Source organism: Neocloeon triangulifer, unplaced genomic scaffold (assembly GCF_031216515.1).
Source record: "Neocloeon triangulifer isolate White Clay Creek 2 clone unplaced genomic scaffold, ASM3121651v1 ptg000012l, whole genome shotgun sequence".
Classification (NCBI taxonomy): Eukaryota; Metazoa; Arthropoda; class Insecta; order Ephemeroptera; family Baetidae; genus Neocloeon; species Neocloeon triangulifer.
Window position 1 is genome coordinate 16,810,463 of NW_026775554.1, and position 25,076 is coordinate 16,835,538.

Below are 25,076 nucleotides of genomic sequence, written 5' to 3' on the forward strand. Positions count from 1 at the left end.
TCCCCAATTAAGAATTTTTTTTTAAGTAAGATATCCTTTAAAATTTCCAATGATATTTGTTGCCGTAGTTTTTAATAAGATAAGCTGTTTTCTCAATTTTAAATTAAGAAAATAATTTTTGATGCTATATTACATTTCTACTTCATGGATTATGTTTTACAATTTCAATGACGGAGCTGCTTTTAATTTGAATATGATGGCTACGTTAATTTACTTGGGACTAGCAATTTTCACTGCACCGCAATTAAAAAAGTTACTCGCGTGAGACTATTTCTCTTTAGCAAGCAATTCTCCGCCTTGTTTGAATACCAGAAAGGCGCACACATCATTTTTCACTGTCGCGCCATATCATGCAGAGAGAAATTAAACACACGCTTTATCATATATGCAGACACGTGACCCACATTGTCACAAAGGCGGAGATGGATGTCTGAGAGAAAGAGCAGTGCTTTTATTTACCGAGATAAACCTCAGATGTGAGCTGAATATTGTGTTTGCGTGCAAAAGACATACTCCCGAGAGGGGCAGCACGTAATAGCGCAAAAAGTGTGAGATGCACACATTCGCAAGCGTGAAATCGTGAACCATAAAATACACGGGGCGTGCTTTTAGTTTGCTCACGTCTGCATGCTAAATACACAAGTTGGAAAAAATTTGTTTGTAATATTTATTACGATATAATTGGATTGCTTTTTCCTTTATTTCTGGTATACTTTAATTCAGGTATGAAAATCATTTTAATTTGAAACAATTAAGAGAAAAAGAGAAATACTTGAATAAGAGGGATTCTCTCGCCCAACAAGAAACAAAACTTTTGCAAATCAACGCTCATTAAAAATAGGTAGAGCGCCTGTAGATTCTCAAATTCAATAAGTGCTTTATTTTTTCTTCCTTTTTAACATTTTGCATCATCAAACGAGGCATGCATGCAAAAGTAGTTGAAACCGCACTTGGAATTGCAGATTCCATGCGCTGAAAATGAGACCATCACAGCTCAGTCTCCACAATATAAAACAAATTGTACACTCGTCCCTGTTTAACTTTGCACAGGTCTTTCACCTTGGTAAATGAGCACTTGCCAAATTCTTTGAAATAAAAATTTTGATCAAAATATTAATAAAATGGCTAATAAAACAAAGTCCTGGGGTGCATAAATAATTTATTAAAAATATTTAAAAAAAAATTTTAGTTTCCAAAAGTTTTGTAATTAAAATTTCAAAGTTTTTGAAAATAATGGGAAACTTTTAAAATAAATTTTATTGAAACATTTTCAATTTTTTTCAGGATTTTAATTTTTTTTTGTATCAAAATTTTCCAAATTTAGAACTATTGCAGACCTAGTTCCCAACAATACTTTTACTTTTCTTAAACATATTATTCTTCTTAAAGACGGCTACGAAACTCTCATTTGTCAAAGAGAATAATATACAACAAGTCAATCTTTATTTGTCATATTACGTTAATTTAAAATTTATTAGAAGTTTTATTACAATAAAAAAATTTAAATCTTAAAACTGCTAATTAGATATAAATATTTTTTTTATAATTTTTAACGATTTAATTAAATTTTTCAATTCACTTATATAATGCTGCTTTAATTAAATGTGATAGAATTATTTTTTACGATTTGAAAAAATATTATAAAATGAACTACCACTAACGCATTTATTTTGATTAAGGATATAAATGATGTCACTCATAATTTCGAAGTTTTTTGTTCTTTTTAATTGTTTCATGAAAAGTCAATGATTGTCAGAAAATGAAGAAAAGCGACTTGAAATTTTAAATTTTAACCCTTTAATTCTATTATTTTATTTAACCTTTTAAGTTACGGAAATAAGAGAATTTATAAAGACATTGGTTTACACTATCCAAAATTAATAGAAAATGAAAGTGAATTAAAAACGAGATGAAAAATATTCGTAACTTATTTTACTTAAATAAATAATTACAATACGCTTGTCCCATTAAGTTTCTACAATTTCTGTTTTGTAAATTGATTTTTTTTTTGTTAAACACAAAATTCCAAATATTAAACCTACCATTTCTGTTTACAAGTCAGGCTGGCTATTTTTCTCTTTGTCAGCATATTTTATTGCATTTTATATTATAAATGTTAGTTTTTTTGTTAAAGGGTTGGGTATATTCACCATGTTGCACATTTCTGCTGAAATATTATACTGTTGTGTGCTGCCTCTAATTTTTGTTTATCATCGCTCAGGGCCATAAAGGCTCAGCTTACATTTGCACATGACAACACGCGTGCATTATTTTCTCGCAAACAAAGCGGAAAAAGCGAGAGTTTAATCAAAGCAGTCCCCGGCGGACATTAAAAAGCGTACGACACATAAAAGTTGTAAAAGAGCCGCACAACGGCTCCGGGTCCAGCCTTAAATTGGTCATTGGGTGTCGAGTTGATTGAGACTAAGGGCCCGGCTTCATATCCGACAACAGCATCAGGTGCCGTATGGGGCCATTTGGCGCACGCTGGCCCGTGAATATTGCCTATTATGTTCTGCCGGCTGCAGCCCCTAAAAGCCGCAAGGTTCAAATATTATTGAAATTTATGGCATTAATACACGCCGGATATTGCAGTTATGATTCCGGCATGGTGCTGCAAAAAGCAGCCAAACTGATTTCTCTCTGTGTGCTGGGAGGCGCGTGTGTTCCGCCCTCGGAGATAAAGGGGTTCTCATTTTAATATTTCTCGGGGATATTGCAAAGGGGATGGATATAATCAATAAGACGTTCGCCTTGCGTGGCCCAAACGGATATGCCATTTCAATAGTTTTATCAGGCGTCGCTATCTGCAGTTGGTTCACGTGGCCTGCTGGCGTCAGATGGGAAGAGAAACGCGATAGACGCCGTGCGATGTATGCAACCTGTAAGACTTGCGACGGACGCCGGTTGCGTCTCATCAAATATTAAATTAAATACATTAGGAAGAAATAATACGATCAACTATTTTAAGAAGGTTTTGTGGAAAAATTTAATTGTTTACTTTACTTGGGCAATTAAATGCATATTTTACAAGCTTGATCAACCCTCTCAAGCTCAACCGATTAATATAGAGATATATTGAACAGTTATATTTTTCTAGATTGTCGAATGATGCTTTATTTGTCTTGTTTATTTAAAATTAATTTTGAACTGATCTCTGATGATCCTGATTTAAATATTACATGAATTATGATATAACTATGATCAGCATTTTTTAATTCCTTGCGATTGCGATCTTTTTCAATGAAGTAAAAATAAAAAAATAAGAAAAGAAAAAACAATATACAGGAAATTAAATGGAATAAACGCAAAGATGCGAAGGCACTTTGATTTTTATCATGAGCTGCTCCTTCAAGTCAACCTTTATGATCTCACACGCCGTTAGCTCCAAAACTTTGGGCAACATATAAATAGCGTTCCAGCCCGCAAAACTAATTTCGCACGCACCACAACATAAACGAACACGTTTAGAAGGCGAACGCTGCAAATTTGATTACACCAACATTCGAAGCGAGGCACGACCTCGTCTTTAAAGACTAATAAAATTTTTACACCTTAATTACATCAGCGCGAGATGATAAAACTTGCTTGGGCTCTTGGCGCAAACGTGCTGAAAAATAATCAGTCGGTGCCGCGCGAGAAAGAAAGTAGTGAGGTTTCTTTTTAATTTCCAGCCGGCTCTCATTACACGCGTCGCCTTTTTATCTTTACGAGTATCTTGGTCACAAAAAGTTTCAAATTGCTAGTTAAATTCACTTTCGCAGGAAGAGCAGAAGTTATGCAGACGCTTTTTCGTCCAGATTTTTCTCTAGATTATAACAAAAAAAGGGGGGAAACGTGTTGGTTGCATCTTTAAAAAGTATGAAAGTTTTGGTTCAAATCAAAACCAAGATAGAAGAATTAATTTTGCAATAAAAAAACTCATGTAATTTTCCTTACAATAGTGAGGTAAGTATTCGCTATACATTGCAAATAATTGAACTCTTCATATCGCAAAAATCAAGAATTCTGGAAAATTAAATTTTCAATTGTCCGTGAGTAATTGTAATAATTTAGTCATCAAAATAAATATCTTCAATTAAACAATTTGATTAGAATTATTGTATAATCTTTTTTGGAATTGTAGGAAAATATGGGAAATATCTTTAAAATTATTTCACATTCTTATTTATTTATTTTTTCTTTTTAAATTCAATTTTAGCTCAGAAAATTAATTGAAAATAATTTTAGGTTATAAGTTACAACTTAAAAAAAAGAGTCAGCTGGTGCATAAAAATTATCAGAGAGATTTTAAAATTTTGATCGATTTTATTTTTCAAACATATCAATTAGCTGTAGTAGCTAACAAGCTGAATAATTAGTCCGCATATAACCGTGAACTGTATGCGTGACTGGAATATAAAATTAGATTGAATGGAATTTTGTATTTTACTCGTTGAATAATTCGATTAGACTCTTGCGGAGGCTGATGAACAAAGTCCTCGCTGCTGACATAACCCTTTGTCCTCTCAGTTCTCCATCATCAACGCGCGCGTTGAGGTTCGTTAAAAATTGATTAATGCCGGTGCGTGGTGGCAAAGTAGGGAAAATTGCATTTCGTCACGCTCGACGGAATCGTCACCACGCAAATGCGCGTAACTTGCTCGTCTCGGAAAATTAGCTGGCGTGCACGTTCCTTTATTCCTTCACACTCGCTGCGTCATAAAAAGTTGAGCTATATTTTAGGTGCGACAGAGAGAACTTTCAGAATTTAGAGCGCCGTGTGCGCGACAAAAACTTTCGTCCTAGTTAGCTAAGCCGCGAGAGATTGTTCTGCGCGCGCGAGAGCAAAATTTCAATTTACTAATGGAAGTGGATAATTAGTCCGTCTCTCTGACTGAATTCAATTTGCAGTCTGCTTTTATGCATTTGCCTGAATATGTCGCAAATGTGGTAAAGAAGTGAGTTATTCTAATTTATCTAGCAGAATTAATTTTTTAGTAGGATTCATGTTATTTTGAGTGGTGAAAAAATGGGTGTTTTTACCGTGTGCTTTGTTTTGTCATTATTCTGATATAAAAATAAGAGACTGGAAAATGATTTCTTAAAGTTATTGCTATTATTAGATAGGTATTTTAAACTATTTCATGGAATTGCTACCAATTTTTTGGTATGTAAAATTTACCTTCTATTCTTAATATTTTCATTACATCGAGTGAGGAATTATATAATTTGGAATTTTATGAAAATGAATTAATAGCGTGTTACTCATTTGTAAATTCTGACTATAAATAAATTGAAAACAAAACTGATTAATGCCTCAGGGGTTGGAAAAATAAGAAATTTCGCTTCTCATTATTTTTCGAATATAATTGCACTTTTAGTAAAATATAAGCCCATTAAGTTATCAAAGGTTGAAATATTCACCTCAGATTCACCTGCACCACAAAGGAAATGACAATCTGTGATAAAAACTTCTCGATTATAGATCGGTTTTATAAATCACTCACAATAGATGAAATAAAAATCTTTCATCGTTTCCCCGCAACGATGGAAAAAGCAAAGTGCGATTCAACACGATAAGATCAAAGTGGTTCTCTTGATGCAGAGCCGCGAGTGCGAGAGATTTATTTAAGCCCGGGATCTAAAGGCGGCTGCGTCCTCCAATAATAAAGAAGCATTAGGCGGGAGGAATCAGATTTCGCTCCTAATGTATATTGAGCGCGCGTGGAGGAAAATAAGAGAGCGGAAAGAGCGAGAGAGGCTCTGCTGGCATCGGAATCACGTTCCCCGGGGCACTTAGGATAATCAGTGGCGATATTGACCAACCCTTTGCCGTTGCTAGATGAAAGGCCTGTCTGCATCTCTCTCTTTCTCTTCCATGGACAAATACGGATAAATCCGTCGGCCAAAGACCGAAGGAATGAAGAAAAGCGTACGCGAGAGAGACATTATGCTCTCTCGGCGAGTTTCCTCGTCTCCAATATAATATGCGAATCGCTTTGATCCTTGTTTGTTGTTGGCCCCCCTAAGCGGTGCTTTCCTATTTCTCGCATTTATAAGCCCGATCACTTGCAGGCAGTATTTGTTCCTCGCGCCGCCTTTGGTTGGCCTCGCAGCGCCGGTTTTCGCGTTCGAATTTATTATATGGCCTGGAGAATTATGTACTATGCAGAGAGCGAGCTACGTGGATCAACATAATTTGTATTTTACTTCTTTGAAATTTTATAACTAAATAATTATTTACAAAAAAAAAAAATTGCATTCAATTTAATATGACTTTTAACATCAAAACAAAACTTGTAATGCTCAGCTCATTAAAATTAAATTTACCAATAATGTACTTTAAATCTGTGATTAAATAAAATTTATGAATTTATAAAAAGAGCGCTTTCCTTACCTGAACGTGAAAATGAGCTTGAAGTTTTGTACTTACATTATGTTCTTGCTCTTTATAGACTTTTCTGATAATTAAAATCAGCTGCAAATAAATAAACTATCAGCAAACTCATACCTTTTTGCATGAAAAATTCTTCTGAATATTAGTAATTTTACTAATAGTGATAATATTCAAAAGTACGCATTGCAGAGAATCGTATTAAGTGCTCACATTATTAAAAAAATTTTTTTTTGTTCTTTGTCGTACTAATCTGCTAATCTTGTTTATCTTTCTTTTTAATTAAATCAACAAATAAGTTGAGAATCGATAATTTTTTACTATCTCAAATTAAAAAAAACCCTATTTTTTTTATCAATTTTACCTATAAACAAGCAAAGAAAATGTATAAATAAACAGTTTTGAATCGAATTTATTTATTTTGTAAACAAATCATTGAAATAGAGACTGAAGAAAAATGAATTTGTAGTAGCAAAAGATGTTTTTATTCTCAAATGTCAAAGGATAAACGCATTTATACTTAAACAAGCTTCCAACCTGCTTTTTGCTCAAACAAACAAGATGTACATTGAAAGTAAGAGCTCGAAAATGATTACAAAACTTCCAGACCGTGACTCGCACACTCCGGTCTGCACAACATTTTCATTTCACTGAGAATTCATTTGCAGAAAAAGCTTTTTCGTCTGCTTTGCCATTGTATTATTATCATTCTTGGTGCTTTATTTGGGCAGAAACAAAACTCGGTTGACGATGTATACGCGTATAATATCAGAAGGAATTGTCAGTAGAGTAAGCCTTAAAACTTCTCTCTCCATGTTACATTTGTGTTCATACATATAAAAGTACTCATCGCCATGATTAAAGGCTGCTTTTTGGCGGAGGAACATATGTTGTGTCAAGAGAAACCAAGATGTTACCTGAAGAGAGATGAAATGCGGGTTTCGTGCCTTGTCTGCTACCAACAGAAAGCATTTTAATGAAAATGTGTTTTTACAAAGTGCAGGGCCGTTTCCACATGGATGTGCTAAAACTCGTTGTGTAATTACTTTGAAAAAATAAAAGATATGAGTGATTACTTGTGAAGAGAGCAGAAAATTTCCTTTTCAGACGGATGAATTGATATTTGCAAAAATATTATTATAGTATTCTACTTATATTGTTAAGAACAACTGAGTTTTGTTCAGCTTTTTTTTTATAAATATCATAAAACAGTTTAAAATTGAAATTGATTTTTCTTTTCTACACTAGATTTTGCGTCGTTTAGTCTTCCAAAGTATAAAAATATACATATATTTATTTGAAAAACAAGCAGACAGTAAAAAAGGGAAGCTTACTCTGAGGAGATGACTTTATATAAAAATTATGAAGTTAGCCAATGGACACTAAAAGAAAACGAAATTCGTCATAATGAAGTAACAAAAATTTTATTTTAAAATTCATAATATGACTTATTTCTCTAAATTTCGTCAAACCCATATTTTTATTTGGCAATGCAACATTTTCTCGTTAATAATTTATTTATTACATATATCTTACTACAGGGAGGTTGACTCAAAACTAATTATGTGATACCTATTATTTCATTGGAAAATAATAACAGTGATTAATTTGTTTTGAAGAAGTTAAATGCTACAATTTTATTTTATTTTTTATTTTTAGGGCGTATTTAACTCTCTCGTAATTCCCTCATGTGACAGCTGGAAGAATGATCATGGGCAAAGCTCAACGGAAATTCCATTGCATGGGGTATCATGAAATATTGACAAAAAGATGAGGCCGGTGGCGTTTGACAGAATGAAGTCAAAAAGAGTTGAGAGAGAGAGAGAGAGAGAGCCGGCTGCAAACGCCAAACTTTTTGCACTGGCTCTCGCAAATTTTCTCTTTTTGGTGAGCATTCGTATATATAAATATAATATGGCAGTAGCTTGAAAAATGACGGATGAAAAACGGAACTCGTCGGGCGCACCCAGACATCGCATTAGCGTCCAAATAGGTCGTTGGAGGGGAAACACAGGAAGAGCAGAGAGAAGCAAGGTTGGCCAAGATAGTGGGAAAAAACATCGTCAGTTCTAATTAACATGGAGCTTATTGGCGCTGGAAGAAAAACAGTGGCTGCCTGTGCACGCAAACGAGCCCATTCATCGCACATCTTTTGTGCTCGTGTTGTTTGAACCCCGTCCATACACTCGCCATCATTTGTTGGCGTGCTTGTTTTTGGCCTGTGTATCATGGGGCAGCCAACATTTTCACTGAATAGCTGCTACGTCATATTTTTATAATTAAATTAATAATAAATGTTAGTTTAAAGGAACAAAGTTTGATGAAATTGTTTTTATTTTACGTTTTACAGTTTGAGTAAGATTTTTTAAATCAGATATAATAAAACTCTTTAAATTTTTTTCACATTCTATGATACATAAAATATCTTAAAAAAAAATAAAATCAATAGTAAAATTATATTGAAACATGATTTTGAAAGAAAAATAAATTTGCTTCTTTATTAAAAAATTTAATTACAACAAATTGATAATTAACATAGTTTTGCAAAAGGAGAACAAGAAAGCAATAATTGATTGTAACATAAAACTTATTATGAAATTTCTAATTCATTTCCCAAAATCTAAAGCTGCAATATACAGCACTAAGAAATTTTTTTATAGAAAAACAAGGCGACCCATTTATCAAACTGGATGAAGTGGATGCTTTGTTTTGCGCCGCTCACAATACAGAGCCAAAAGTGTCAACACTCGCGAACCAGCAAAGCGCCACGGCCTGTCAAAACAGCTTTCCGATCTGTGAAAGCAAAATGAAGTGGCGCTTTGTGCGTCGATTGCGAAGAGTGAATCAGCAGCAGCAATTAATTGCGCCGATATTGCGTCAGCCGCACTCCCTTGATTGCGCCGAGCACAGAGAGACCCAGATTCGCGCGTCAATATGATTGAGGGCGCGTGTAAAACATGATTGGAACAATTTTACAATTGTCGTCATAGTCGACAATTACTGCTCTTGTTTTAAAACTTGTAGGCTTTCCATTGTTCCGATATGAAAACGGCGTATTTTAATTGCGAGCAGAGGGAATGAACGGTGGGTTCATTATCAACATGGGAAAAGTTTTCCTATCAAAGTTCGGAAGTTAAGGGTATAATTTATATGAAAATAGAAGTGTCTTTAATTTATATATAAATTCAGAAATTGATACTCATTGTACTTGGCAAAATTAAAATCAGTAAATTTTAATTAAATACCCTTGATGATTGAACTATTTTGTTAGCCAACTCTGACTATTTAGATGAGAGTATATATTTTTTGTCAATTAAGAGATAATAAAGAACCAAATCTTTTTTACGGTCTTGATTGGATAGTAACTGCTTGAAGTTATGAGCATACTTGTTAAAAAAATTTAAATAACGCAATGTGTAATGTAATATAATTTACAACATCAAACAATATAAAAATTTTAATTTACAAATTTTAAAGGCAGAATTATTAAACATGAAACATGTTCCAATTTAAATAGTTTTTTATTTTTTCTATTGATATTTTATTGAATAAATTATTTTGTATATTTATATTTTATATTGTTTATAAAAAAGAAATTGATTTTTACCTTCCAATGAATAATTATTTGTGCTATTTAGAAATAAGGTTAAATTAAGGTTAAAATTATCACAACTTGTACACAGAACATGCGATCCATTGATATGTGACAATAATGTTCCTGATTTCATTATGGCTAAGGTACGCTTTTACTTGATATTATAATAAAAGCAATACATAATATTTGATATATTTTTTCATCGACTCTGTAATAAAAAGAACTGACTATTGGTTTCAAATCAAGAAAAACTAGTTTAAAAAATTATGACATCTGATTATTGTAGTCTAAACTATCAAAGAAAAGAAAAAGGAAATGGATTAGCACAAATCAATACAACTCTGATTTAAACAATGGGGCAGATTCAAAAGTCAAGATAAGGTGACATCGAGTGCCTGCTGCCGCTGGAAAAAACTGGGGTCGAGTCGTCGAAAAATAATTAGCATATAAATTAAAGTGCTGATGATCAAAAGAGTGCCGACGCGCGTTTCCTCTCTTTCTCTCTCTCTCTCCAACAAAACAAAAAAGCGACCGGGGACCAAAAAATCTTGCTCGACTTGAGAGTGGGAAAAAATATGTAAATTGATACACTCCCCCGTTCTTTCTCTCTCACTGCGACATTTGCACAATCATATCCCCCCGAATCACGTCTGCTCTCATATTTTTTATTTGAATTCCACCCTGCCTTGTCTTTGTGCCAAGGTTAATTAACGACAAATTTAAGGCGGATTTTTTTCGTCGCCGAATCTCATTAGAAAGAAGGCAAGAAACAAAAGTGTGTTATGCGCGCCACTCTCAAACAGTCGAGAGCAGGAGGAATTAAGGGACATGCGCCCTGCTCGGCGGGTTGCCAGCCAGCCAGACTCCCGGTGTGCGACCGGCAGTTTGCGAGCAGACCCCGATCATGTGAGGTGTCCTGGACGCGTGTCACGATGAGGGCTCGTGTTGCCATGCTAATTGGCGCCCTTCTGTGGCTGCCACTTGTGTCAGCCAACGAGGACAATGACGAGAGCAACGAAAACTACGAAACTGGTGAGTAATAATCAAGAACAATGCTAACCTCAAATTAGTGCTCCAATTAACATGGTTGACAATAACTGATAATTTTCCACGTCAATTGAAATTGCGTGCACAATTATGAGTTTAACATTCAATTAAACCAACTTATCGCCTTGGCATACAATATTTTTATGATTTTTATTTTTCATTTAAGTTTAAAAAAAAAGGAGTGAAGAAGTTAGAGCTCCTGAAGACTTTCAAGGAGCGACAAAAATGGGCATTGTTGTTGCCTTGTTGAAAGCAAGTCTTTCTCCTTCAATATGTACAATGGTGCAGTTACTTGATTTCGATATATCCATCAACCAGGTTTTCAAACACATGATTTCATTACACTTAGAGTACTTTTTCTCTTTGTCCAGCTTTTTCACTTTTTTCAGTTATAAAAACATCAGTAATGAAGGAATTTAGGCAAATTTAATCTTTATAAGTACAGAAATAAAATTATGTGTATAAGATTTTAAGGTTAATTTTTTTTTGCAGTTTGTAAATGAAAATGACCTGTAATGAAATATATTATATTTTAATTGAAAATTTTTTCCAATTAGGTAATTTTGGAACACATAACATCAAAATGTTTTCCAGATCTTTTAAAATACAAACATGCGTTTGTGGAACTCTATGTTATTTTTTAATGAAACGCATTTCATTACATTAAAAAATTATATGTATTGCCAGACGGAAATGAATTTGATATTTTGTGTGATTTTTCAGGAGGCATAACTGATATGGAGATTCTAAAAACAAAAATTTCTCGGGAATATAGCAAATTTTGATAAATATGGACATCATTGAAAATTTCAGCTCCTTTAAAAACAAAGGATTTAATATCCTAAGATATTTTCACATATTTTTTACTTTCATTTGCATATTATCGTTCGTCAAGAGAAAATTAATATCCCGCTTGCCTCGATATAATTTTTTTCTGTTTGTAAAACAAATGCTTATTAATGCTCCGATTTTTCATTAAACTTTTTATAATATATCTCCAAAATGAAATTTTTATGGCAAATATTATATAAGATATCAGGAATTTACATATTTTAAGAAACGCAGAAACATTTAAAAGGGTCTGGCACCACAGTTGGTATTGTAAACGCACTGCCTCAATCTAGTGTCGAAGAGCAAAGTTGAAACGCACTGCGTTCTGGCGGCCTTGACACCGCCTCCAGCGGCCCACGAGCAGACGTAGTAATGTCTGCAACTGTCCGGGTCGGGGAAATGACCCGGGCTGGAGCACACGGGCATTCTCGTCGTCGTTGCTGGCGGCTTGGGGCTGGTCGTGGTCGTGACACTAACGGTCGTGCTGCCGCCGCCAGATTCCTCGCCCCATGTAATCGGGCAGCCCGTGAAAGTTGCTGCCTTTCTTTCGCACCGGGAGATTGTCGGGTTGAATACAAAGTCGGCCGCGCAGGAAATAAAGTGTCGGGACCAATTCTGGCCGTCGTGCACGCAGCTCATGAAAATCGTACATGAACCTTTTAAAAGTAAATGAAAGTTAGCACACAAAAGTTTATGTTAAGCACTGGAAAATTTTTAAGAAAATATTAAATAGTAAAACTTAATATAATTGTAAGTAGTACAAATAAAAATAATAAATGTCATTTTTATTATAATTGCGTTACTTAGTTGTAATATAAGTTTTTTAAAAGTTGAATAAAAATTTTTTAACAAAATAACATATTTTCTTTATTGCATAATTTTTTTCAGATTAAAGATTATTTGTTTTAATTAAATATTAAATGATTTACAAGTTTTTTTTATTTTAAAAACTTAAAGATGTATCAAAAAGAAATAAAATTTGTGTAATTCAAAACCTAATAACTTATAAATAAGTGCTTCGAAGATACAACTGATGTAATGAAATATTTAACAATAAATAAATGCGTATCAATGATTTGCCACTGAAGTAATACTGATCATAATTTAAATATCAAAAATTCAATAACAAATACTAGGGAAATTCAAATGATTAAAAACTTTTTTACCAAAACAATTTCTTATACATTCAAAATTTATAGCAATGATAAATTAAAATTTTAAAATATTACAAGCATTTCAAATTATTCGTGAAATTATGTGAGTGAAACCGTTTCTACCGCCCTTCCCTCCTTACTTTTCTTTTTTAAATTCAGATTTTTGTTTCGTTGTCAAATGATTTAATTTTGAGAGCAATCTACACACCGTTAATTGGGAAAAGTCCCTCCTCACAGCAAGCGTCTTCAGGTTCGGAAATGCAAGGTCCCCATTTTGAATTGTTATCGCACAACAATCCGGGGTCGCAGCCATACACATGGCCCATTGCGACCCCGTCCACGCATTGCTGGACCTGATTGGCACTCCTGCAGAGAAAGTTTCTGTCCCCACATTCCCGTCCGTAAGCGAACGCCACCGACAAAAGAAGCACCTAAAATTGAGATAAAGAAATCGAATTAACATTATGAAAGCTCAATGTTTGATCAAGGCACCTCTACGGAGATTGAACAAACCCTGATGGTGACTGCCATTGCCGGAATGCGTCGCTTATCTGTTATGCGGGTGGCGCTCGGTGCGCCTTTTTGAAATTTTATTGCGCCTCTCCAGAGCAAATATCCCAGATTAGATTAGCATTTATTTCAACGACGTACATTACTTTATTATTATTACCAACTGATGCAACCAAGATTGATTAATATGAAGGGGAAAAAAATGCAGGTCTGTGAGAATTTCCTTTGGTGGAAAAAGTGATGATGACGTGAAATCTGCGTCGGAATTAATGAATCGCGAAGACACGGCTCGTTATTTTTCCATTCAATGCACGGAATAATGCGTCCATATACTGACTGGCGCGTTAATGAGAGTGGTGGATCCGGCTGGAGCTCTTCTTGTTGTGCCACGCCGCAGTTTTGGGGGCGGCCTCGCTTTTGTGCGGCTCTTTTCCAACGGCTTCATTAGGCAGATATGTAGTATGAAAAGAAAATATAATTAATGGAGCAGTGTTGCTCGACGCTTTCGCCAGAGCATAATAATAATATCTTTTGCAGAGCAAGAGAGAGCAGTGTGGGCGCGAAAATCCGCCTTGCGCTGTCGCTGGAATTTAATAATAATGGTCTGGGCGGAATTTTGCGCTGCATACTTTGATTGTCTGTATGCGGAGGGCGGAGGGGGTGAAATGTTTTAACAAAATCTTATTTTGATCCGCTTCAGCGGATTTATTTTGGCGTGATGGATAAGGTGATTTTTTGGAAAATTGAGTGGAGTTGATGAAAATAATAAAATGCAAAGTTAAGTTTGAAAATTAAAAAAGTAACAAAAAAAATATTTAATTTATTATTCATCTTTAAAATTTGTTGGTGTCAGCATTAGTTTAATGATTATTTATTTTTATTACAAATTAATTGTTTAATTAAATTCCCTTCTTATTTGGTTTTGATACCAGAAATATATTTCTACATTGGCTGACGTAGAAATATATTTCAATAATTATCATTTAAAATAAAAGTCGTATATTTTAGCCATCAAATAATTCACCTCAAATTTATTTAGACAAAACCTTGATAGTTCTTAGATGGAGCTCCATATTTCATTTGTCTATATTGCGAAGCTGCGTTGGCAAAATTGCGGTTTGACTTGGGGGTGCGGTTTATTGGACTAGAGGCACTTGGCTCGATACTCTCTTTCTCGTGCTATTCCACACCGATACGCTCGACAAGGATGCACGCCTTTATACTTATGCACCCCGGCGCAAGTAAAGCATAGCGCGTCGTTATTTCTCAATATAAGAACCTCGTTCCTGCGGCGGCAAAAGTACTTTTTCTCCACATAAAGAGTGCGCGAGAATGAATTATCAGTTTGCCATAAAAAGCAGAGGGGGATGAAAAATGGCGAGCATATCTGGAAAATTACGCATTCAGCCTCGCGAGTTTAATGATTTTGTAATCTGATTATATGCGCTGAGCCGGAGGGGATGCAAACGGCAGCGCTCTCACTTTTCTCTTCCATTATTTTGCAAATATACGAGCTGGGAGAGAAAGAGGTGCTGGCCGGACGGTTCATATTTCCAGATTAGGGTGGAATTATACGCGACGGCCGTTGGCGATTTCCGTTTAAAAAATTTGCTCTCGACAGCTCTCTCTTTTGACATGATTTATTGCGAGGGATTTCAGCAGGTGGATTATATGTGAATGCTCGCCAAATGGATTCTTTGATCATCCCTTCAAAAGTTGACAGGCAATTTACCGAATCATGAAATGAACTGGAAACAAAAACAACAGCATAAATTCCATCTTGTTCTATGTTGTATGTCATCTCAAAATGAGAAGAAACCATAAAGAATGTAGGCAAACAGGATAAAAATAAATGAGGTGAACTTATTTTCACAACATTTCAAAGAATATTTAAATTCTGTAACGAAAAAAAAAATTATATTTTACATCATTGAATTTAAAGTAATATGCAAATAATTCGTATGTAAGTTTTATTTGTACAATCCATACTTTTAGAAAATTATATTTTTATAGTTTCGTTTCGTATACAAAATTTACTAAATTAATAAATGAAACTAAATAACAAAAATTAGCTTTTGATAAAATAATAATATTTATTAGATTAAAATCATTATAACACTGACACATATCTTTCATCTAATTAAAATAAAGCTATTGTTGCAACTATTTCAACTTGAAATTTGAATACATACACATTATTTATGCTAAATATTCATTTATTTATTTCATGAATTATCAAAAAGATGTATTATATTTTTTTTAAATAATCATAGAGAGGAAATGGCGCGTTTTATACAAAAAAAATCATGTAAAATCCTCATATTATTTTAATATTCCGTCTTTGGCCAAATTCATGTATCCATAAAGCACACTTGGTAACCGCACAGGGAGAGCGTGCCCTATACATAATTCACCGCAATAATAGAAAATGGCCTCTTTGAGGATTTCTGGCCAGGAAAAATTTGGTGGTGTTTCCGTTGCCAACGGATATTTCGCCGTGCCCGACAGAAATTTGGCCTTCCACCTTTTTGCCCGGGCTACATTTGACGCCATTTATACGTAACGCATAAATAAAAAACCTGCTGGCACTGACTTGTTTTCCGACGCAGTGCCAAAACTCGTAAAATTGAAAGGCGAGCGAGTGTCTCCGAAAGAATAAGACGAAAAAGTGGGAAAAATTATTCAGCATACGGGGCAGACTTATACTTTGCAGACTTTCTTTCTGGCAGTGATTCTTGATATTCCTCACGTAGATTATACGCCCGAGCTCAAATATTGACATTCTATATATGCAGTGAAAGAGACACTGCTGTCACACAGATCGAGCGCGCCCGTCCGCTTTGCAATTCGATATTGGCCCCATTGTGTCCGGCTACGCGAATTCTGACATTTTCGCGCATTAATTCGGTTCCCATGGAAACGGCTCCTCACTCGAGCTGCAAGAACACAAATAGCTCCACCACGCTATCTTTACACCCAATTATCGGCAATACTTACTCTTCGCATTTGGAACAGGAATCATATCTATGCCAAAGTCAGTCTGTGCTCTACTTTTCTCACAAATAATGAAGTATGTGCAGTTTGAACTTTTGCTGCAACTGCAATAAGCATGACGCGATTGGTATTTTATTGATTTCTTAAACGTCACCAAGCTACTTTTATCAAAGTTATTGTTTCGATACATAACTTCTCCTCATTATAATATGTGCATCTGATACTAATTTTCATTGCATTCCATTCTTTTCCATAAGTTAAAACTAGATCAGATAGTATGTTATGGAACTAGTAATTTATTGAAGTTTTCTTTATATAATAATTTTTACTTATAATTATTTAAATCAATTTGTGTTATTTTTATTTTTAACATCATAACCTAAATTTTTTTTAAATATTTAGAATTTTAAACGTCTTTTAAGAATTTTTAAAATAGTTAAATTTTATTTTATTCCAACTTCTGTCTATTGCAGTAATAATAAATTTAAATAAAATGGAAAATAATTATATTTACATGACCATCACCCTAAAGTTAGTAAATATGTAATGTGGTATAAACTACTGCTTGGTGTACGAGGAACGTCAATTTCTATAAACAAATTATACATTATACTCCACATTTAAAATTGCTTTGCTACATTTAATATTTTTGAATAAAATGGGAGGTGCTTGGAATCATCGCTCATCATGAATTTCGTGGGTGAGTTTATCTTTCACCTCCCAAAATAACAATATTTTTAAACTATATCGAGTGCCATTATTAACCCTCTCTATTTTCCGCGTGAAATAATATAAACACAAAAGCGGCAGAAATGTGTATTTTGGGTTGACGGTGAAAGCAGAAATGTGTCACTGTCGAAAAAGAGAGGCGCGTGTCAAGTAAATGATGAGCTTTATTCAGCGCGTCTCTGCCAAAGTAGGCTTCTCGCAAAAACAATTCGCAATATCAGCAGCGTGCCAGGGACTCGGCGCATAAGTTAAATTTTGCCATACCCGACTAAGAGGTTTCAGTAATTAAACAGAGATCTAATGAAACAGTTCGAGTGACGCGAGTGAGCGCCTCTGTGCTCTTATTAAATTAGACGAGAGACGCGCAAGGTTGCCTGAAAATTATCAACTCTCGGCGCTATATTGAAATTCTTGCTGTTTGTCAACATAGTTTGGGACCGAGAATTCGTGCGGTGCGACTTTCCTGCCAACACCTTTGATCGACGTTGGCATTATTTATTTATTTATTTCACAAAATACGAAGTTTGTTTCCCAAGGGGAGGTGGATTTTCGAGCAAAGTAAATTGGTAAATTTCGCCATCAAAGGCTGCGGTATGTTTTTCGCCCTCGCGTTTTGCAGCAAAAACTGCTTTTAAATTATTTCCCCCAGGACGGCGAGCAGCTCCCATTCATTAACAACGCACGGGCCACTTCACCGCGCGCTAAGCATTCACAAAATTAAATTTTTTATTAAAGGCCTGTCCGCCGAATGCAGCCAGATACTCGGTTTACAGCCGCTTCTCTCCACCTGCCTGAATAATTACAGCTAATTTATGCCGCTGCTGACTAATCGTCCTTGCATCAACCTGACTAACTAGCCTTGCATTTTAATCTGGCGTTTAAAAGTAAAAAAAAAAAAAAAAAAAAATTATATAGCAGGGCAATGGAGGACACACTTTATACTGTAACTAGACATTATTGCAGAATTTTTAATTTAGAGCTTGAAAATTTTATTGATAAATAATAAATAATTAATTTATGAGGCATGGGTTCTTTTTGTTTCAAGCGTTTGAATTGCTGGAAAAAAGGATAGTAATTTGACTTTAAATCTAATTCAATCTATTCAACTGATTTATAAGGAAATATTTTACAATAACCCATTCCGCAATAAATGTGAAACATTCGGTATTTGGTTGAGCTTCTCTGAATTAATTAACGCAGGTAAATGCTACTAGATTATTCAGAAAAATTCTGCATGAGTGCAATAGTTTTTTGCTATAAGCTGGCAACTAATAGTTATTATTATTAACAATTATTTGCATAAAACTGAAAAGTAAAGAATCAAATCAATAATTCTCTATTTTTTTGATCAAAACCAAAACCAAAATCTTTAAATAATTAATCTTTCACCTGCTCTATTCCTCAGTTAAAAAGTAAAAAACCTGCAACGTTTTTATCAAATTCGGTTAGCTCCTTTTTGCTTTTTTGGTCCACCCCGCTTTAATTCTTAAAGTACACACGCTGTCCCTATCATGCTAATGCACCTTTTTCGTCCTCTTATCTTTCTTTGGTTGGGCAAGCCACTGCCCGTGTGGCGATTTACGGCAGAGAGCACACACCGTGCCTTATTTCGGAATTTTTTGCGCCACCTAGCCAAATTCCATGAGTTATTTTGCAACGCTGACCGTGCAAATAAAAAGCAGTTGCACGACAATAACTCCGTGCCGGTTTCGCACCACACTGGCTTTTTATTTGCGTGTTAGCGCCGCACCACTGTACGGCGCTTTTTGCGCTGGTTGGTTATTTATTTTCTTTTCTGCCGAGTGTTTATGTGCATGCATGCTGCTGTAACCGAAAAGGTTAACGCCTCATTGAACAATATGGAAATCGATAAATGATGAATGTTGGCCTGCAATAAATCACAACCCAAGCACGGCAGCTTGATGTGTTGTGTAAAGTATAAATAATTGCCCTCGGTTCTTTTTTATTTGCTATGAGAAATGCCATTTATTCGGCTAAAAAAATACATATATAATGAATGAATAAAATATTAAACGTTGAATATATGCTAATTTTTATATTCATTGTCCAGACGCTATATTTTAACTTACGTACATGTATAGTAAAAAGAAAGCTCTGAAACTTCACAATATTTACATATATTTTATGTTCAAGGGTGGAGAAATGATCATAATAATAATTTTACATGTAAGTTCTTGATATTTTATACACATATCTTAAAAATAAATAATTTAAAAATAATTAAAAATTGAAAATCAATTAATATGACGCATAAAAATAAAAATTATTTTAGAGGAAATATAACACTTCAAATTCCATAATTTTATTTTATAATATTGAGCTTTGATAAATAATAATTAAATTCACATCGCTTTTAAGTGAAGTTTTCCATGTAAATGATTTTAATGCCAACTGATGAAATTGCGCGTTAAAACAGATTGATATTAATAATTATTTCCCAAACATCGTTTACTATTGCATGGAATAATATTTACACAGGAAACCGCAAAAGCTCCAACCAGTAAACAATGAATACCCTAGTTGCCCTAAACTCATCGAATCCATTCCAATATTTACCAACCATGAATAATGACCAGAAAACAATCCAATTACATGGACGTGCACACAAGTCGTTGCCAGCAGCATTAATATTAGTTGCAAATCAGGCGAAATAGGTCAGCAGCAAATGATTTGTTTCAAACGCAGAGTTTTTGCAAACAAATCGAACCGAAGTAATAACTTGCGAAAGAACACATTAAATCGCAGTTTCATTGAGCTTTACAGAATATCAAAGCAGGAAAATAGTTCATTTAATCCACTAGCTGTTTGCAAATTAAATTCAGGCTGAATCAAATTATTTTTCCTGGTCTTCCCAATGGCTCGCAATTTACGGCTAGAACATGTGAATTGATAATTTAATGCCGCCATCACTCCACTCGGCGCACAACACCGCTTGCTTTAATGGCGTCGACACGCTTATGCAACCTGCTCGGCGCCTGTGTTGAACCGGTTGCATAAACTCATTCATCACCCGACCCTTTTCTATCCCCTGAGCACATTTTTCAACCCTCACAGCGTATAATTTTCGTTTATGTAGAAATTCCTGCCCACGTTTCGATGAGAATATCTGGAGAATGTGTAAGATTTAATAAATTCTTGAAAGAGGGAAGGTATGTGTTTTTGAGTCTCTCAAAAATTCCTTCTGACGCAAGTCGGAATTCCGATACTTCGCCGTGCAAACGGACCCCCTAGGGAAAATCACTAGGCGCTTGTTTGTGATTAATAAAATTACTTGCAAGTCTTCCTTTGAAGTTTGTCAGCGCGCCAATTGAAAAGAGAACTTGAAAGAGAAACTGGGTATAAAAGTTCCCTCCGCAGAATCAACAGAAATATCGGCAAGTTGTGCGCCTGGCGTTATAAAACCCACGATAATAAATGAAAACGGCGAAGCGTGATTAAAAGAGTTCGAGCGACTTGGATTTTTCCTTATTCTTTCTCCACTTTCATGTACAAAAATCCACCGTGCGTCGAAAGGTTTCTTTCTAATTTGCGATCTGCACGGCGGCTCAAATTTTCTTGTGAACACAAGTGGAAAATTGATTGGTTTCTTTTTTGCTTCTCTCGCTCGCTATAGCTGCATGTATTACACAGAGCAAACTCATTGTTGAACACGAGACCTCAAAGACTCCACTTTTCCATTGTCATTTCAACTTGCAGTGCTTCACTCGCTTTGTGAAAAAAGAAGACTTTTGTGGATGTTTTTTATATTGTAATGGTTTTTTTATGTGAATTTAAATATACTTTCAGAAATGTGAAATCATGCACATGCTTACAATATTTTCAAAATAAAAATTATAGCATTGTTAGAAATACATCATACATCATTGCATTTATAAGGTATAATGTTGGTGTATATTTCAACCCACCTGTTTATTGTTTTAGTTTGTATAGAAATATAAATTATATTTTTATGTTAACAATTATTAAAATTTCTTAAGTTATAATTCTTGTTAGTTACAATTTATTTATTTTAGTTAAAAAACGTTTTAGAATTCACAAATTTATTGTTCTGAAACTTGTAATTATTGTAATTGATAAATAAATTATTATCATTATATGTATTTTACGAACAACTTGAATTTTAATTCATGAAGTGAAGAAAAATGGCCGTTTAAATAATAATGTATGAGCACCATGCCTTCATCCTCCAGACTTCAAAAATTTGTTATTTTTTGTGTTAAATCTCAAATCGAATGTTCCCGATGGGTGAATGAATGCTGCAAGAAAAAGGCAATTTTCCTGCCGAACTACCAAGTCGAGTTTTATCTGCGGTGCGTGGAGTTAATTACATTTGGCTCGCCTGAGGACTAATCCTCGAGTTAATTACACTTTGGCCCGGGTGTGTAGTGACTGATTATCCACAAAGGTCCCTTGCAGCATGGCAGAGAGACCCTTGATCTACATCCCTCTCTTTCGAAAGTGGTGGCCAAATTCGGATAATTAGCGAGCAACAATGCGGCAGGAAGCTGCTTCTCTGCCGCCGCGTTGACGCCCAGAGATAACCCTCGGGCGGATGCAAAATAAATTTCCCCGACCCTGGGAATGAAGGATGACGCTATTGTTCGCGTATAATATTCGATTCTGGAAGCGCCCGCCGTCGAGTGCTCTTTCTCATTTGCATGCGCCGAGAGGCGGCTGATTGGATTTTATCGGCAGGTGTGTGTACGGTTAGAAAGCTCCACGCCTATAAGCGGCTTTGACACTAATTCGCCGGGTACTTAAAAGGTGCCCGTAATGTTCTGAGCTGCTGCCTAATGCTCCTTTGGCTTTTGTTCCGCCAATCGTCGCCTCAGGGCTCAGACTGTCGTTGAAAATAATTATCTTTGTTATCTCGATCCTATACTAAGAATAGCCCAGACTAATTGAATGTAATAGGATTCATCTTTAAAACATGCCTGCGAATTAAGTTATTTTAAACGCTGCGGTTAAGATTAAATCTGCGATTATCTGATGAATTGTTATAGCATAAAAAATATCTAAATTAAACATAAATTTTATACTCTCTTTGTAGAATATTAGCACATTTTCGTGTAAGTTATTAAAGCGTATTTTTTCACTCATATTGCTTAATTTAATTGCAAATTATGTGCATTTTATAATAAATTAATATTAATAACTTTCGATTTTCTCTTTTAAATTGATTTTTTTTACCAACTCTTTACTTTGACGTGTCCAACCGCACGTGTCACAATATTATCACGTTCCTTTTCCCTTTTCCGGATTTCCCCCGACTTAGACAGTGATTAGATAGCCACTTTTTTGCTGTCAAGTCCAGTTTCGGCGGCGTTTGGTGACAAATGGACTGCTGGCGTTCACTAAGCCGAGAAACTAATCCCGTCCGAGAGCCAGCAGACGATATTGACAGCGAAACCGATAGCGATACCTATTCCTAGCAGGCCACCTATCCGACTGACTGGTGCACTTAAAAAAAACTCTCACCCCTGCACAAACGGAAGAAAAATGAGCTAGGGTGTGTGTGGATGCACTTTCTCTCTTCCTGTGTTCTCCCAGGGCGGAGTCGCACCCCCTCTAAAACAAAAAAGAGAGAGAAAGTTTTCCACTGGTGTTGGAATTTTAGGGGAATAATATTGAAAAATTGAACAGACTTTCTTGTGGAGCGCGGTAAAATTGAGCATCGGAGCGTAATTTCTTGGCAAGCGGGCGAATGCAATAAAGGGTGGAATTTAAGAGGCGTGTCCGAGGCTATATCTTGATCGGATGGCTTAGGTAATAATTTTTACGCTGCTTCCTGGCTCGCCGTGTTTCACAAACGCACTACTTCTTGCTTGCTCACTGAAAACTACTTTCTCTCTCTTGTTCCCAATAAATTGGGTCACCGTTCCGGAGCGTGCTCACAACAATTTATGCCACAATTAAACCTCAGGCTCCGGCCTTCTCGGAGAAATCATAAATATTTCCCAGCATCCTGCTCTCTGGCCCCGAGCATGTGCACTTGGCGAGATATTTTCCGCAGCCGGAATATCTTCATCTGCTTAACTTGGAAAGGGTCTCTTTTGTTTTAGTTAGTGGACCTCTCTGCACTAAATCTGGAGTCTTTTTCCTTTCGTTGATGGCTTTTTATCCGGAATTAAATGGGGGAAAAGCAAATTCATGGTACAAAAAACAACCAAGTCATCATTAAAAAAGAGGAGCAGCTATAAGTGGAGAGTTCTTAAACATTAAAATAATGCAGATATATTCTGACTCCTTGTTTATTTTTTAAGTAAAAGTTTTGCCAACTATAATTGAAAACACTAGAATATGAGGAAATAAGAAATGATCTGCAATAATCTAATGTAATCTCGGTTTCATCTTGAAATTTTTGCACACACCAAGCTGATCAAGCAAACTAAAAATATACACATTTCCAAAATTAAAAAGTGACATCCTGGACAAAGGACAGGCTACAAGCTTGTGAAGGGTTAACATATTTCAAGCTCAATTAACGTCGTAGGCATCATGGGTAGTGTTTTTCCAATAAACTGTTGATATTTTCAGAGAAAAACTTTCAATTTACTAATTTAAATTACTTCAAGACCAATTTTGTATTATTTTTATTTTTAATAAAAAAAAATGTATATTTGAAACTTTCAAAGAAGGAGATAATTAATTAATATGTATTATTCATTTTGTATAACTTGCTCGTAAAATTATTGGAGTTTTTTTTTACTAATTCATTTAATTGATTTTATTCTTTTAGTATGCTGGTTGCTGAATTCTCATTTGAAGTGATTCGTAGCAAAAATCTGACCCTGAAACCTCAAATGTTCTGAAAAGTAGGTTGCGTGCTGCTTGTTAAAACAAAATTTTACACGTCATACAACAGTGGTCGCAGCTTCCATTCAGAACTAATCATTTTGCATACACGTTCATATATTTCACCTGCGAGAAGTTTTACCAGATTAGGGCCCCACTTGGGCTCATAAATCCGACGCGGCTGCCCGAATTTCCCACGAGATCGGCGAAATAATTGTGCCAGCTACTCTTTGCCCGCGGTCGGTGTACGTCACGCCAGGTGGAAAAGTGCAGCCTGCGAAACAGACGCAAAATGGAATTCTGCGCGTACACTGCGGTGAAGCAGGCCGCGCCCTCGCCGCGCTTTTTTAATTAGAAAAACCTGCGCTGCCCTTTTAATGCGAGTGGAATGAAAATATAAATGGCGCGGCCTTTGAAAAATAAAAAGCTAGTTATGCGTTTTGCTTTTAAAAGCCATCAACGCCGCCTAACTAAGCGGAAAACGCTGCTTGCTTTTTCCTTGCACTCTCTTGCGGAAATAACATATACACAAGGCCGAAAAGTAAAAAAGAAAAATATGAAAAAGAAAAAAAAACTGGAGAGGACGTTGGCACACATAAATATTTCATGAAAGCCTCCGCGAAAAATGGTGTTTAACTTTTAACCTTAAGCTGGACGCCATTAATCGCAATTGCTGGTGACAAAGTCTGTTCTTTATTGCATAGGCGCCCTCCCGTTTTATTCTATCTGACGGTGAATTTATTTATGAACTTCGCATGAATGTACGGATGAGGAGTATGTGCGGGGCGCACACCCGCCCAACTATAACTTGAAAAGATGGTCTATTTCCAGTTCAAAAAGTGCACCAGCAGCGGCAGAAGTTTTCTGCTCTGTGTAATCATAAATGAGAGAGAAAACTACTACTTCGCAGGCACTATTTCCTCCTCTTCAGCAACACTCATAGTGGAGAGGAATTATGGCAAGTTTGTATTTGTGCAGAGCTTTGCAGAAAATCAACACTCTCTAGAAATGGACTGGAAATTGA

The 25,076-nt window shown here is 35.3% G+C and overlaps 2 protein-coding genes across 2 annotated transcripts in view; one reads left to right on the forward strand and one right to left on the reverse strand.

The window, feature by feature from the left end:
• Positions 1-10,855: 10,855 nt before the first annotated feature.
• LOC132196691 (locomotion-related protein Hikaru genki-like) overlaps positions 10,856-25,076 on the forward strand; it is a 41,297-nt gene continuing 27,076 nt past the window's right edge. The window contains exon 1 of the mRNA XM_059619504.1: positions 10,856-11,003. Within this exon, the coding sequence (XP_059475487.1) occupies positions 10,904-11,003 (100 nt within the window). The 5' untranslated portion in view covers positions 10,856-10,903. The remainder of the gene's footprint in view (positions 11,004-25,076) is intronic.
• LOC132196692 (uncharacterized) lies at positions 11,150-13,554 on the reverse strand. Its single transcript, XM_059619506.1, has 3 exons — positions 13,496-13,554; positions 13,212-13,434; positions 11,150-12,505 (listed from the first exon to the last, which is right to left on the reverse strand). The coding sequence occupies exons 1-3, from the start codon at positions 13,532-13,534 to the stop codon at positions 12,090-12,092; spliced, it is 678 nt and encodes a 225-aa protein (XP_059475489.1). The 5' UTR covers positions 13,535-13,554; the 3' UTR covers positions 11,150-12,089.